The following is a 13,448-nucleotide window of genomic DNA, read 5'->3' as shown; positions in this document are numbered from 1 at the left end:
AAAAACACAACGTAACATAATAATAAGGTTTTGTGATGGTGAGTTGAGGTAGTGGAGGAACAGTAAACATTCCTTAGTGTAGCAGCAAAAATTAGGAAGTAAAGAAGTTAGTGCAAAAAGTCCAGTAATAATATTGTGCAAAAGAGCATTTACAGGTTGGTGTGTACGATATTGGTGGTGTAGGTCAGTGTGTTTGCGCTTGTGTTGATTAGTCAGTCCAGTCTCAATGTTTTGAGGTAGTTGAGTTAAGCTGAGTGATTGTGTGTGTGTGTGTGTGTGTGTGTGTGTGTGTGTGTGTGTGTGTGTGTGTGTGTGTGTTTATCAGTCCAGTCCCATTTTGCTGAGGAGACGGATGGCTTGTGGAAAAAAGCTGTTGCACAGTCTGGATGTGTGTGCCCGAATGCTTCGGTACCTTTTTCCAGATGGCAGGAGTGTGAAGAGTGTGTGAGAGGGGTGTGTCCGATCAGCCACAATGCTGGTGGCTTTGCGAATGCAGCGTCTGGTCTAGATGTCCTCAATAGAGGGGAGAGAGACCCCAATGATCTTCTCTGCTGTTCCCACTATCCGCTGTAGGGTCTTGCGGTCCGATATGGCACAGTTCCCAAACCAGACAGTGATGCAGCCGCTCAGGATGCTCTCGATATTGCAATCATTGTTACCTTCCTAGATTACAAAATATAGTTTCATTAAACTTAAAATTAGACTGTAAATAATTATGCAGGGTTTCCCACAAAAGTGGATTCTGTTTGTGATGGTAACTGCGTGGTGGGTTGCCGTGTGCATGTCGCTTTTACCTGCTCTTCTAGCTCCCAAAACAGCATATTGGCTGCTGCCCTCTTCCTTTTCCTCCTCCTCATAACCTACTTCTTTCTTCATTAGCTATCTCTTTCTTTTGCTACTTCTGCTGCCACAGCAACCCTGGAAATATTTTAAGCACATTATGGTACATGATAATCACATGGGGGAGACATTTCTGCTTTCATTTAAAGAAAATTCTATAACCATTTAAAGATTTTGGGAAAACTCATTGAGTCTTTAAATTTTTTCAGTATCCATGTGAGTTAAGTTAAACATTCCACACATAATCAGTCGTGCGGGTGAGATATTTTGTGCGTAGAAGTTCAGTAGAAACTGCTGTGATGTCATTCATGTGCAGTCATCCTGCATTCATGCTAATAAATCACACTGAAATTGGGTTAAAGAAAAAAAGTACTGAACTGTTTGTCGTGCTTGTAGAAGACGTTGCCAGCACTTGCATGCGCCTGTGTTGAGTTTTCTTAGTGTACTGTCGTGTTTGTTTGAAATAATTGGTTTTCCAGTGTGACTTTCCCTGCCAGGCTTCAGTTGGCATCAAAGCAATAAAGTCTTAAATAGTCTTTGCTGTGTTGTAATCACCACATTTGAGCTTGTAGCTGTTTTTTGCTTGGTGTGCAGTGATTATATACACAAACTACACCAGGCTTAGTTCTCTTCACTATTTAATTTGGGACAAAAGTAAGTTGAAAATGTATATGGAGCTATATATAACAGCTTCTCTGGGGGAGGAGTGAGACTATGGTGAGGTTTTGTGTTTGTCTGCACCACTTGTATGCTGACCACACCACTTCCCCTTTGGCTTCCTTCCATGATCAGTGATGAAATCGTATGGTCAAGCTTGTTCTTTTTACTGAAATTGTTCTGTCAACATACATGTGATAGTTTGTGTGGGGTACGGTTTTAACCCTGTGAAAGTGTGTCACATGTACTCCCGGAGACACCTGCTGTAACGAGAGCTACCACAAAATAGGGTTGAGTACTTTGCCAGATGTTTATATGTTTACGTGTCTGTGGTTTCTGTTTATAGTAGCGTGTAAAAGCCTTTATTCACCGCTCACTTTTTCATATTTTGTTATGAAAATAGGAAAGATGTGTAGGATTTATTGAAACATGAAAATATGCGTGGAAAGTATATGACGCAAAGAGAGTTTGTACAACTCGAACAAGCTTGAGGTACAAGTGGTATGACCACATTTATTCTTCAACATAGCCTGAACTCTTTTAGGCAGGCTTTCTACTTTAAGTAGTCTTCAGCAATAGTTCTCCAGGCTTCTTGAAGGGACAGTAAAAGCTCTTCTGTTGTGTTAAAATGATTTTGCATTGCTCTCCGGTTTCCTCCAATTTTTAAAAGGCACACTGCTGGGATATGCCGAACTTTTACTTAAGTTTTTTGTGCAAAAAACTTAATTTTATGTTTGACAAACTGGATGCTGGTAACAAACTGACTAAATATGTTCTTAAAATTGGTTCTTCGCTAAGTTGTAGGTATGACACAATACTGGTTCATCCATTGAGTTAAGTTCCTGGTTTATGCTTGAGTGATTCATAGGTCTGTGCTAAGTAGCGGGAGTGAAAAAGCAGCAAATTGAAAGACCCTCAGAAAGTCATGAGAGCTATTGCTCAACAGTACTTTAATAAAAAGAAATACAAGAAAGTCTGGGTTGGAAGGAAAAAATACAAAAATGAGAGTGGCTCAAAACTTTTGCACAGCGCTCTAAGTAATGCAGTCAAGCTGACAGTAAAATGATGGCCCTGACATCAGAGATGAGGGTGGTCTGAGACCTCATTGGTGTCACCGCTGATGTAATCTCATCACAACATGTCCTTTAGTTTGTCCTGTTTTTGCCACACTAACATAAATCAACTATTGCTGTAAAATTTGCTGGCATGAACAACACGACTGCTGAAACTGAGAACTGCCTCCTTTCTCTTTTTTTTCCAAATTACCACAAGAACCAAAATGAAGCCAGCTATTGGATTTCAACCTTGGTGTCGAACCTTTTTAAATGATGGAGAATCTGAACTCAGCTGCTCACCAGCATAAATCAAGATCCCTCCCCTCATCATCGTCGCTTAATACACACAGTATTTTTTATGGATATTTTTACAGTCCGGCTCTCTTCGAGCATTAAAACATCTGGACTAATTAGGTGGCATGCTAAAACTTTATTAAAAGGTTTTGGCAGAGTTGGTGAATGGGTGGCGGTTAAGGTTTAGGTTACAGCCAGCATGATTCATGTCAGCCAAGCTCAGGATGGCTGTTTTATTTTATTTTACTTCATGGTGGGTTTGAACAGGGAAGGGGGCTCTCTGTGGGGATGTCTGTTTGCCTCACCAGATTCTTATCCAGGGCTATAATGGCAAAAGATGATCCGTCTTATACTCCTCTCAAGTAGATCCTCTGGAGGCTTCCTTTCTCCCCTTTCTGAAGCCCCTGTCAGGAGATCAGAAGGGGGAGTGGGGAGGGGAACGTGGCTGACTTAACTGGTAGATACGTTGTATGGTCAGCAGCACTTGGTCTATTCTTCCAGATAACTTATAGCTGAGTACACTTCTCCAGTTTCTGTCTCCATCTTTCAGACCCATAGACTGAATCTTATTGAAATAAGGTAAACAGGAAGTAAGATCTCAGCTCTCTTTTGTGTCTTTTATAGACTTTGGGAGGGTGTCAGAAATGCAGTGTTGGGGAGTAACGGAATACATGTACCGCCGTTACGTATTTAAAATACAAAATATGAGTAACTGTATTCCGTTACAGTTACCGTTTAAAAAGGTGGTATTTACAATACAGTTACTTTGTTGAAATAAATGGATTACACGGCGGTACTTTCCTGTTTCATATTGTGGCGGGTCAGGACTGTTTGGGTTTGACAGCTACGTTCTGTTGTTCCAGGTGGCAGCGTTACGGTTGCCATGGTTACAGGGTGACGCTCTTTCTCTGCGTGTTTCCTGGGTGAGAGAGTGGCCTTTTGTTGTTGTTGTGCTAAGCTAATAGGCAGAATGCTACATGCTCTAAAGAATGTAGCCTCATGGGCAGTGTAGTCCGTGCTGCAGGGAGAATGCACTGCCATACCCGTTATGTGTCTGTGAGCGCGAGGAGGGAGAAAAAGGCGAGTGGAAAACTACGAGTTATCATCGAGCAGAAACAGGAGCTGGAAGCATGTAAATATAATAATAACCACTGCAGCCAAGAAGAGTGCCTGACGAGCCCAGCTGTAAGTAAGCTATTAAGACTCAACTGTACGCTGTGTTCGTGTTTTCCTCCGAAACAATACCGTATTTCCCGGACTACAAAGCGCACCTGAATATTAGCCGCACAAGCTAAAATCAGGGGAAAATCCTGTTTTGTACATACATTAGCCTCACCTGACCAAAAGCCGCAGGTGTTTCAATGTTGACTTATCATATGTAAGAGAATATGCACAAAGGGAATTGTCAGGAAAGAGATGGCTGTTTGGAGACACACCCCTTTTATTAATATTTTGAAAAACAAGTTATGGGTACATATTTGCACATGTAGTACATAACAGTAACCTACAGCACACCAGAAAAATAGATTCGGACTACCTTTTAGGCTCAGGTGCAGTGACACAGCTTTAACAAGAAGAAAAGTCAGTCATTCACCACCATCTTTCTCTTCTTCCTGCGCACTAAAACCACCAAAGTCCTCTCCTCCAGTGTCGGATACAAACAGGCTCAGGATGGCTTCGTCATCCACTCTCCGCTTCTCTCCTTCGTTGTCACTTTCAAAACCAAAGAAATCCTCATTGTCAGTGTCGGAGTCCTCCTCTCCATCATGCAGCAGTCCAGCCCTTCAAAATCCGTTGCTGATCGTGGATGTTTTCACACTTTTCCACGCTGTCAGAATCCACCGGTGGAGTTGGGCATAACTTGCTTTTCGCAAGTTTATCGCCGCTCATCATCCACGCCTCCCGCTGAACGCGTAGCGCTACTTTGAAGTTTGTTTTTCTCGCTACTTCGTACGGCACTACGTTGCCTGCCTTCCGTTTTCAAAGTCAGAAGGAAGTGGCTGTGTCCACATGCTGCATATTGGTGTCATAAAGTGTGGGCGGATTAATTATCCTGACTGGTACATTTAGCCTCTTCCACATATGGGTAGAATGCACAGTTTGAATAGCAGTCCCCCTTTGGTTGCATTTACACTTTGCTTTTCCATTTATGATTTCTGCTTTTCTTTCTATAAACTGGTTAGCTTCTTTCTGAATGCCAAAATGCTCCACAGTAGTTTCCTTAAGTCCTCTGGTTCTGTAGTGTAATCACAAGTAAAGCTTGGTCACCTGCCAAGATGACTAGTAGGTTAAAGAACTTCCTCTGTTCCAGTATTTGTCTGGTGTTGTTTTTCCACATGTTCATGTCATTATTTCTCTCTTTTCTGTCTGTCTCTGTCTCTCTCTTTTTTTAGTCAATGGATGTTCAAGCTACACACCAGGCATTGGCTCTGTTTACAAGCTGTTTTGGTAACTCTTTGATTAACTAGACCCTGGGGTGCTAATAGCTATTACAGTAAATAGGACAGTTAATGCTGTCCCTGTTGGAGAGCTAGAGAAGGACAGCTGATCTAATGCACACTGTCTAACCTCACAGCAGAAACCTGTGAGCCGCAGGTCTTCCTTGAAGTCCAGGGCCCTATTTTAAGCATTAACTGTCATCTTTGTTTACACGCACGTTACAGCAACAGCTGGAGGAGGAGGCCGCAAAGCCCCATGAGCCAGAGCGACCCATCTCGCCACCACCAAGTGAGGCCAAGCACCGCAGCCTGGTGCAGATCATCTACGATGAGAACAGGGTCAGTGGAATACACACACACACACACACACACACACACACACACACACACACACACACACACACACACACACACACACACACACCTTGCATTTGAAATAGTTTCACTTCATTTTGACTATATTTATCAGCACAAGTAAATAATAGTGGAGGAGGGCAACCGTTTCCTCATGTTTGGGTGGTTTTTGGCTGGTGCACGATAAGCCCCTAAATTAAGTTGTGCTGTCCTCTGAACATTCTCTGATGTGTGATGTATGCTAATTTTGAGATGAGAAGCTGCTCAGAGTTTGAAAATAGTTTCTGTAAGCTAATCTAAATTGCACAGCAGGTGTAGCTTTAAAGAAACCGCATAACATACAAGTAGTCTATAGTACTTTTGTGATTTTCATTAATACACTTACACCATAATCAAAGTGTGTGTTGCTCATGGTGGGTTTATACAGTCTGCAAGAATGTTTCTTTTTCTTTTCATTGTGATCTGTCGTTTTTAAATACCTTATTTGATTAAATTCTTGAAAAAAAGCCCAACCCTAAATTGTGTAACAGAGACGGTGAGTGTCACAGATGCGTCTCATACCTGTTCTCTAGTCTTTAATGTCAGGCAAGGCAGAACGACTTCCTAAAGGTCAGCATAGCAAGTATGATGAATTTACAGGTGTATGCATGCAAAAAAACCCAAACAAACAAAAAACATACACATATCAGGGAATGATACAAATGCACTTGTGTCTTTTATGCAGGTCTGTTTATGCAAATTCTCAATTCTTTCCAAAAAGAAAAATGAAGCAAAAATAAAAAAATTCATTAGAAAATGTGGCCAGTCTTATTTATTTATTTAAAAAGTCCAAATCAAGGCAATAATTATGTGCTGCAGAGAATGTTGTGTACAGAAGTCTATATTTGAAGTGATTCTCTGTGCTCTCGGTCCCTCTAGTGGTTGGAAGGAGGTTTGCACCTCCATTTTTTTTTTATTATTATTTATTTATTTTTTAATAAAGTGGCATTTTAAGAAGGGAAGTCCTCCTTTCATTTCACTGTGCCCCCAGATTCAGGAAAAGAAGCTGGATTTAGGAACAGGTAAACAACTAATTGTTTGCTAACAAAGCAAATTTCAATATTGTCAACATTTCTGGCACATTCAAGGCACCAAAAATGAAGAATTGATCGTAAAGGTGTAAATTTTAACCCTGATTAAATGTCATTCAAAACAAAACAAAAAACCCAGTTCAGGGACACTCCCCCCCCCATCTTTGCTTGTTTTGAATCATCATGGGCATGTCAGTGTAGGGTCATCCATTCTCTGTGTTATTCAGAGTCCGTGTATGGAGGCTCCAGTAGCACAAAGTGACGTGTTGGTCGTAGCCCATGTCTTTTACAGCTACGTTTTATGTCCTTGCCTTTGGCTAAAGGCGGTATGTCGGACCGTTACACAAAAAACAAACCGACAAATCTTGGTATTGTGTGTCCTGGATCTGGCTGCAGAGCAGAACATTTTTGCGTCATTTGTTTGCCTTCAGGTTTTGTTTTTGTGCAGAAGCTTGGTTTTTAGAGAACAATAATTTTCTGCTAGTTCATGGCCACAAATGGCATTAAAAGCCCTTTTAGGAGAGCTGGGGTTGTCCTTCACAACTATTACTGTCATCAGGCACAGCCGACTCAAAGCATTTCTGCGAAATAGCAGGACATTGCTTAAGAGTTATCTGGATGTGTACAAATCGCTGACTTGTAGCGTTACCTCTGTAACACTTCCCACTTCCCTCTCACTGACTTGGTGTACTTTGGCCTACTGCCGACCCTCCAACTTGCTTTTGCTTCACCCTCCCTTTCTATAAAAAAAAAAAAAGAGCTTTTTTTTTTTCTTTTTAAATTTATTTCTATTTGTTCTCCTTCTCTATGAAGGAGTCTTAGGGCCATGTTAAGAAATTATTCTATGTTTTGAGAATAAAGTCAAAATTTTGCGATTGAAGTCAAAATACTATTTTAGCTAAAATGTAGAGATTCCAGACAGCTTCTATACCCTCTACAAAATGCCTGGTGTTGATGATTTAGTAAAACAGATTGGACAGCTGTCTTATCTTGTGATACAACACGCATCCTTTTTATTGCACAAGGGTGTAACCATTGATATTCTTGCTATTTCATATTTTACAAATCAAGCCAAATTTTTATTTCTGGCTTATTTCCCTTCTGGCCAGGTGCAGCTTTCTGCACCATCTTTTCAGTGTCTTTATACTGTGTTTATGTGCTAAAAGAGAAATTTCCTTGTAACTAAAACGGAAAATGATGTAAGATTTCATGAACTCAACTACACAAGGCATTGTTTAGAGGGTCTTGAAACTGGAATCTCCACATTTCAACTTTTTTCTCAAAAGAGAATTTCACTTTTATTCAAGATAATAATTAAAATATAAAGATGATGATCTTAGAAAAGTGAAATTTAACATAATACAGTAAGATATTAAATGAATCCAGGTATTGTGATCTGAGGCAGTAAAGATATCATGCTGAGAGAAAACAGTTTTTTCTGGCTTGGTTTTAAATACTACATGTGAATGAGTGTAAACTCTACTCAGCCCAGAGGTGATAATACACTTGAAGGTGTACGGTTGCTTCTAGAAACGCCAGGAAATCTTAGAATAACTTGTACAGCCCCATCTTTTTTTGCAGACAACAGTTAACAGTAAATGGCCTGTTCTAGATAGAAATCATTTACGCCTGGCAACATCTGACTCAACGGCTCCTGGAACGTGCGTGCGTGCGTGCGTGCGTGTGTGTGTGTGTGTGTGTGTGTGTGTGTGTGTGTGTGTATTAATGCACTCAAACTCAAAGCACACAGAGCTGTGGAGGTTAGAGCTTGCGCACTCGAAATTTTTTTTTTTTTTTTTTTAAAAGCAAATGATATATCCTCAAATGTTTGCTTTTTTTTTTTTTAGAGGTTGCAAAATAACTTGCATCCTTTATGTCCCTCAGCTTTGGTGCTATACCCAATTTCAAACAAAAATAATCACTGGTAGGTGTGTGCTGAACACCACCTTGAGTATGTATTTTAACATGTCGCCACACACAGGTGTGTATTTAAGCATCTGTCTATTATTACTTCAGCCTCCGTGTACCCTTTTGAGCTCATGTCTTTGTGTTGTCATTTGTTCCTGCTACACTCTGCTCAGCTTTCTCATTCAGGGTTACAGCCTCATTTCTGCTGACAGCCCCCCAACTCTGGGGAAGGCTCAGCTCGGTTTCACTCTTCTCATATTTAGAACACGGACACAAAACACAACAGGAAAAAAGATCCTGTGTTACACTGGCTTGTGAAACTTGCATTGAGCTATGCTAAATTCTTTCATTATTCTGTGTTAAGTTTGCCCTCTAGGCTTTATCTTTTCGTACCTGTTTTTTTTATTTTTTTTATTTATCCCCCCCCCCCCTTATGGGAGTTTCACAGGTTTTGTGATTGTAGTCACATTACACCCCCCCCCCCCAAAAAAACAAACAAAAAACCACACTATTGTAGTTTTAGTTTGAGCTTATGACCTCCATCCATCCATCTTCATCCGCTTTGTCCGGGGCCGGGTCGCGGGGGCAGCAGCCTAAGCAATGACCTGCTGGAGAAAATAGTTGATTTACAACTGCGCAGCCCTTAAGTCCAGTGTGCTACCACAGGGGAGTGTGATTGAAATAATGGAACCAGCTTCTCCGCTTCGGTTGTGTGATGGGCTATCTGTGGTAGACATGGATCGAGAGAGCAGTTATTAAAAGCATCGTCCCTCCCTCATGAAATAAGCAGAATAGTCTTGTCTGCTCCCCCTCCTCACTCTTTATCTCTGAACATGCCATTTCAAGTATTTTCATCTGAATGTGTGTTTCAAGCGGTTTGAGGTCAGAAATCATGCAGTCTTGTTCTCAAATTCGCTTAAAGTGTCACAGCCAGGAAATGAATATAAATCCTTGAGTCTCCCAATTCCCCTGAGGATGAAAGGCTGCTTTTAATAATTGCTGCTCATTAACTGCTTCTGTAGTGAGCAAGCTCTCTGAGGCAACACTCTGCAGCCTGTTACACCTACTCACTGGTGACGAGCAACAGGAATGAGGAAAAACTCTAATCAGACTGAAGGAAGAATAATAACATCCCGATACAGTATTTGCATTTGAAAGATATGTATGCTGTGCATATGTAAAGCATCAGTGCTTCTGCTTGCATTCATAGTAAGGGGAAATGCACGGTAGTTTTAAAGGTAGGACCTGTGTCATTTGGATTCCCTCTCAGGTGACCTACTTGTCAGCCTGTGTTGACTGAAGCTGAGCTGTGCTGAGCTTCTCTGGGGTCTCACTTTCAAGTCTGTTTGCATGAGTCTTGTATAAACTTAGGAGAAGGTCCCCAAACACCTCCTTTGCTACCTCTACAGTGAAGAAACATGATGGGAGGTGAAGCGTGTAGGCTCCATCACACACCCACCCATTTCTCCCACATGCTCCTCTCCATCCACCACCCTTCTTTGTTTTATACTGCCAATCCTGTCTGTAATAGCCCTTTCCCATTAGTACCTACTTAGGGTTTTCCATTACGTGATAACACCTGATACCATATATGCTTTTTTTGGGTACCTACTTGACCGCGGTTCCAAGCGATCCAGGGCGACTGGAAAATATGACATCGAAAAACTGTGTGCCACCAATTGGCTAGTCAGAGGCATCACACGATGAGTCATTAGAGCTTCTGCTTCATGAAAATTGAAACCGCCGGTTTTAAAACCAGGCGACAAGGGAAATGGCTACACGGAAACAACACGGTGGACACGAGTCTGAAAAATGCCGCAGGCCGCCCTAGTTGTCGTGTTCTTGTCGCATACAAATGACGTCACGAGACGTTCGGACGCGTTGCTATAAAGACCCCGCGCCACCTTAGGCGGTACTCGATTGTAATGGAAAACAAGTCGAGACGGGTTGTACCACTTCAAGTCGCGTTGAGGTAGTACTAGTGGAAAAAGAGCTGAAGCCCAGGCAGTTTAGATTGATCATTGAGGAAAATGAACTGAGATGTGAAACGGAGTGTGCAGCGTGCCACCAAGGAGGGGCTGTTTGATTAGGCTTACATAGTGGAATAAAGAAAAGCATGAAAAAGCACTGAGAGGAGCAGTCTGGGCCACTGCTTTCAACATTTGTCTAGTGGAGGGAGCTAAATATAAATGTATGGAGGAGCAGAGCAGCAGAGAGGTCACCCCGAGATGGGGGTGTGTGGGTTTTTTTTGTTTGTTTGTTTGTTTGTTTTTTGTCGTCTCCCCCCCCCCCTCCTTTTTTTCCCTTCTTTTTTTAACTGCCCAGCTTCATGCCCCAAAACCCGTCCTCTTGTTTTATGGTCCCTGGACCAGGAATTTTGTTTTTTAAGGGGTTGATGGCTGTAGGTAGCTCGGAGCTTTCTCTGTCTTTCATCAGATGTCTCTTATTAGATAAGTACCAAAGCCTTGTAGCCCCCACCCCTCCTTGTTCCTTGTGTTTTTTTTCTCTTCTTTTTTTCTGCTCTTTCTCTCCCACTCATTTTTTGTTCCACTCCCACTTGCTTTCCTGCCCGCCTGCTCTTCCTCTCTTACCTCTCTGCTCAGGGGTGGTGAGTAATCTTTTATTTTTTATCTGAGCGAGAGAGAGAGAGAAAGGGGAGAGGGTGCTGAGGCAAGGAGCTGCGGCCCAGCTTCAGTTAAAAGCTCTAATAATAGTCAACGCATCCATCTCTCCATCCAGCCGGCAAGAAGTGGTGTAGCCTTAGTGATCAAGTTAGCATGTTCATTGCGTTGCCGTGGTGATGGCAGAGGTGCAGGCGGCCGGCTAATGTTCTACTTGTGTTTATCTTTGCTCACTAGAAAAAGGCAGAAGAAGCTCACAGGATACTGGAGGGACTGGGACCCAGGGTAGAGCTGGTGAGTAGAGACTTTACTTTATCTCACAAGTCAGTTTTAGCATTTCCCTTTCTTCCCCCCCTGTGTTTTTTCACAAGGTCACATTAGAGGGACAAAGGATGCTTAGGGGAGAGGAACAAGCCTGATCACATCATGACCAAGTTCTTAGGTTAAAAATAATGAAGTGAAAACATTTGTGTGCTATCTTAAAGCTCCATTAGGTGGTATGTTAAATATTTAATTTTAAATAAAATGACTCGCATGTTGCTTGTTCTAGCAGTCGTACTGAAATGAGTACTTCTGCTCCTTTATACATTTCCAGACTACTGTGTTTTTCTTCATCTACATCCTGATATACTATGTGTGGCCATCTGGCTGTCCATACATCTTACTCCCACATGCATAGTAGCACACTGAGTGTGTCCACTTGGCTTTTTAAGTTTTTTTTAAAATTTTTTTTTATTTTTTAATGAGCCTATTCAAGAGCCCACGCAAAATACTATCCCTAGTTTATTTGTTTTATGAGTGAGTTCGCTGGATTGAATTATATCATGTTATCGGTCTTCTGTCAGTCACAGCTTTGTATCAGTCTTGCTAACCTCTTGAAACCCTTAAATAATAAATTTCTAAAAGCTGATATTGCATAGATCCCAAAACTGCAACTTTCATCACGCGCTGAGCAAAATTCACTGAACCAGCAACAAAAGAAGACCGAAATTATATTTCACTTTTAAAAACTGTGACATGAATTCAGCCTTACCTTTGCTTTTTTTTTATACCAAAACTTTAAAAGTCGTGGCTATCTCTCATTTCCTGAAAATCTCCCACAATGCCTCAGACCCTTTCCTGCCAAAACGTTGCCATTTTCCGACAGTTACAGCGATTGAATTTAACAATGGTAAGTGTTGTGCTTTTTGCATTCACTTGTATTTCTCGCCCTGCAATTTCTGGTTGGTGGGGTTGATGTAAACGTTGTGAAAGTTACTGTGATCCTACTGGCTCAAATGATTAAAAGGAGGGGTCAGTCATGCAAATCGGCCAATAGAAGCCAAAGTTACTGCCCCTCAGAATTTTCAGGCCCACAGATTATCCATTACATTCATGGAAGGCCCATTATGCACATGTATGTGGGCAATTCGTCAGAAAATATTCAAATACAAGAAATCTTTAGGCATGTAAAGAAAGTTAATGCTGTTAATACCTAAGAAATTTCAATTTTCACTCACTGTGCCAAATTGCAATACGCCTGGCTATGTCTTCACTAAAACCTCTGCAACTTTTCTCAGTTTCACTCCGCAGCATTGCAGCTATTGCAACTTTCACCATATGGATATTATGCACACATAATATCCATATGGTGATTCATGATTTTCTGGAGTTTTGTATACTGCAGCATATTTTCAAAGGTCTTTTTTTTCATATTTTCTTAAAAATATATAGATTTTTTTCTTCCATCCTCAGTTACTTTGACACCTGTATTTACACCTCTGATAAGGTCTCACAAATTTTAGCTTTGTTTTGATACTAAGATTGTTTATCCAGAGTGTATGCAGAGAAATACTATATTTATTTTGGACATTTTATTTTTGAGCAGTAACCTCAGGAAAAACCCTGTGGTTTAAGGTCATATTTTATTTTATTTTATTTATTTTTTTGCTGTAAGGTGAGAGTCATATTCATGACATGTTGGAAGGAAAAGTGACATATGACCTTTGTTTTATCTGTTATACAGTTGGAAAAAAATGGCTTTCTGTTCATCAGCTTTTTTTCCCTCCATTCCAGCCTCTGTACAACCAGCCATCTGATACCAAGCAGTACCATGAAAACATCAAAATGTGAGTTTGTCATTATATATGCCTACACACTCTTATCACTAAGTCTTTTATACACAAACACTAAAATACAGGTGTAACGTATTGAATATGTTAACTGACATGG

The 13,448-nt window shown here is 41.1% G+C and overlaps 1 protein-coding gene across 4 annotated transcripts in view; it reads left to right on the top strand.

Moving 5' to 3' along the window:
* Window positions 1-13,448, top strand: part of ncor2 (nuclear receptor corepressor 2) — a 91,454-nt gene that overhangs the window by 32,087 nt on the left and 45,919 nt on the right. For all 4 annotated transcript variants that reach the window (XM_085425045.1, XM_085425044.1, XM_085425043.1 and 1 more), the window contains exons 6-8: window positions 5,510-5,623; window positions 11,475-11,531; window positions 13,293-13,345. In XM_085425045.1, coding sequence (XP_085281171.1) covers window positions 5,510-5,623; window positions 11,475-11,531; window positions 13,293-13,345 — 224 coding nt within the window. The remainder of the gene's footprint in view (window positions 1-5,509; window positions 5,624-11,474; window positions 11,532-13,292; window positions 13,346-13,448) is intronic.

Source organism: Rhamphochromis longiceps, linkage group LG12 (assembly GCF_057381845.1).
Source record: "Rhamphochromis longiceps isolate RC_006_pf linkage group LG12, R_longiceps_female_GT1.1, whole genome shotgun sequence".
NCBI classification, from domain to species: Eukaryota; Metazoa; Chordata; class Actinopteri; order Cichliformes; family Cichlidae; genus Rhamphochromis; species Rhamphochromis longiceps.
Note: the sequence above shows the minus strand (reverse complement) of the source record. Positions and strands in the feature narration are given on the sequence as shown.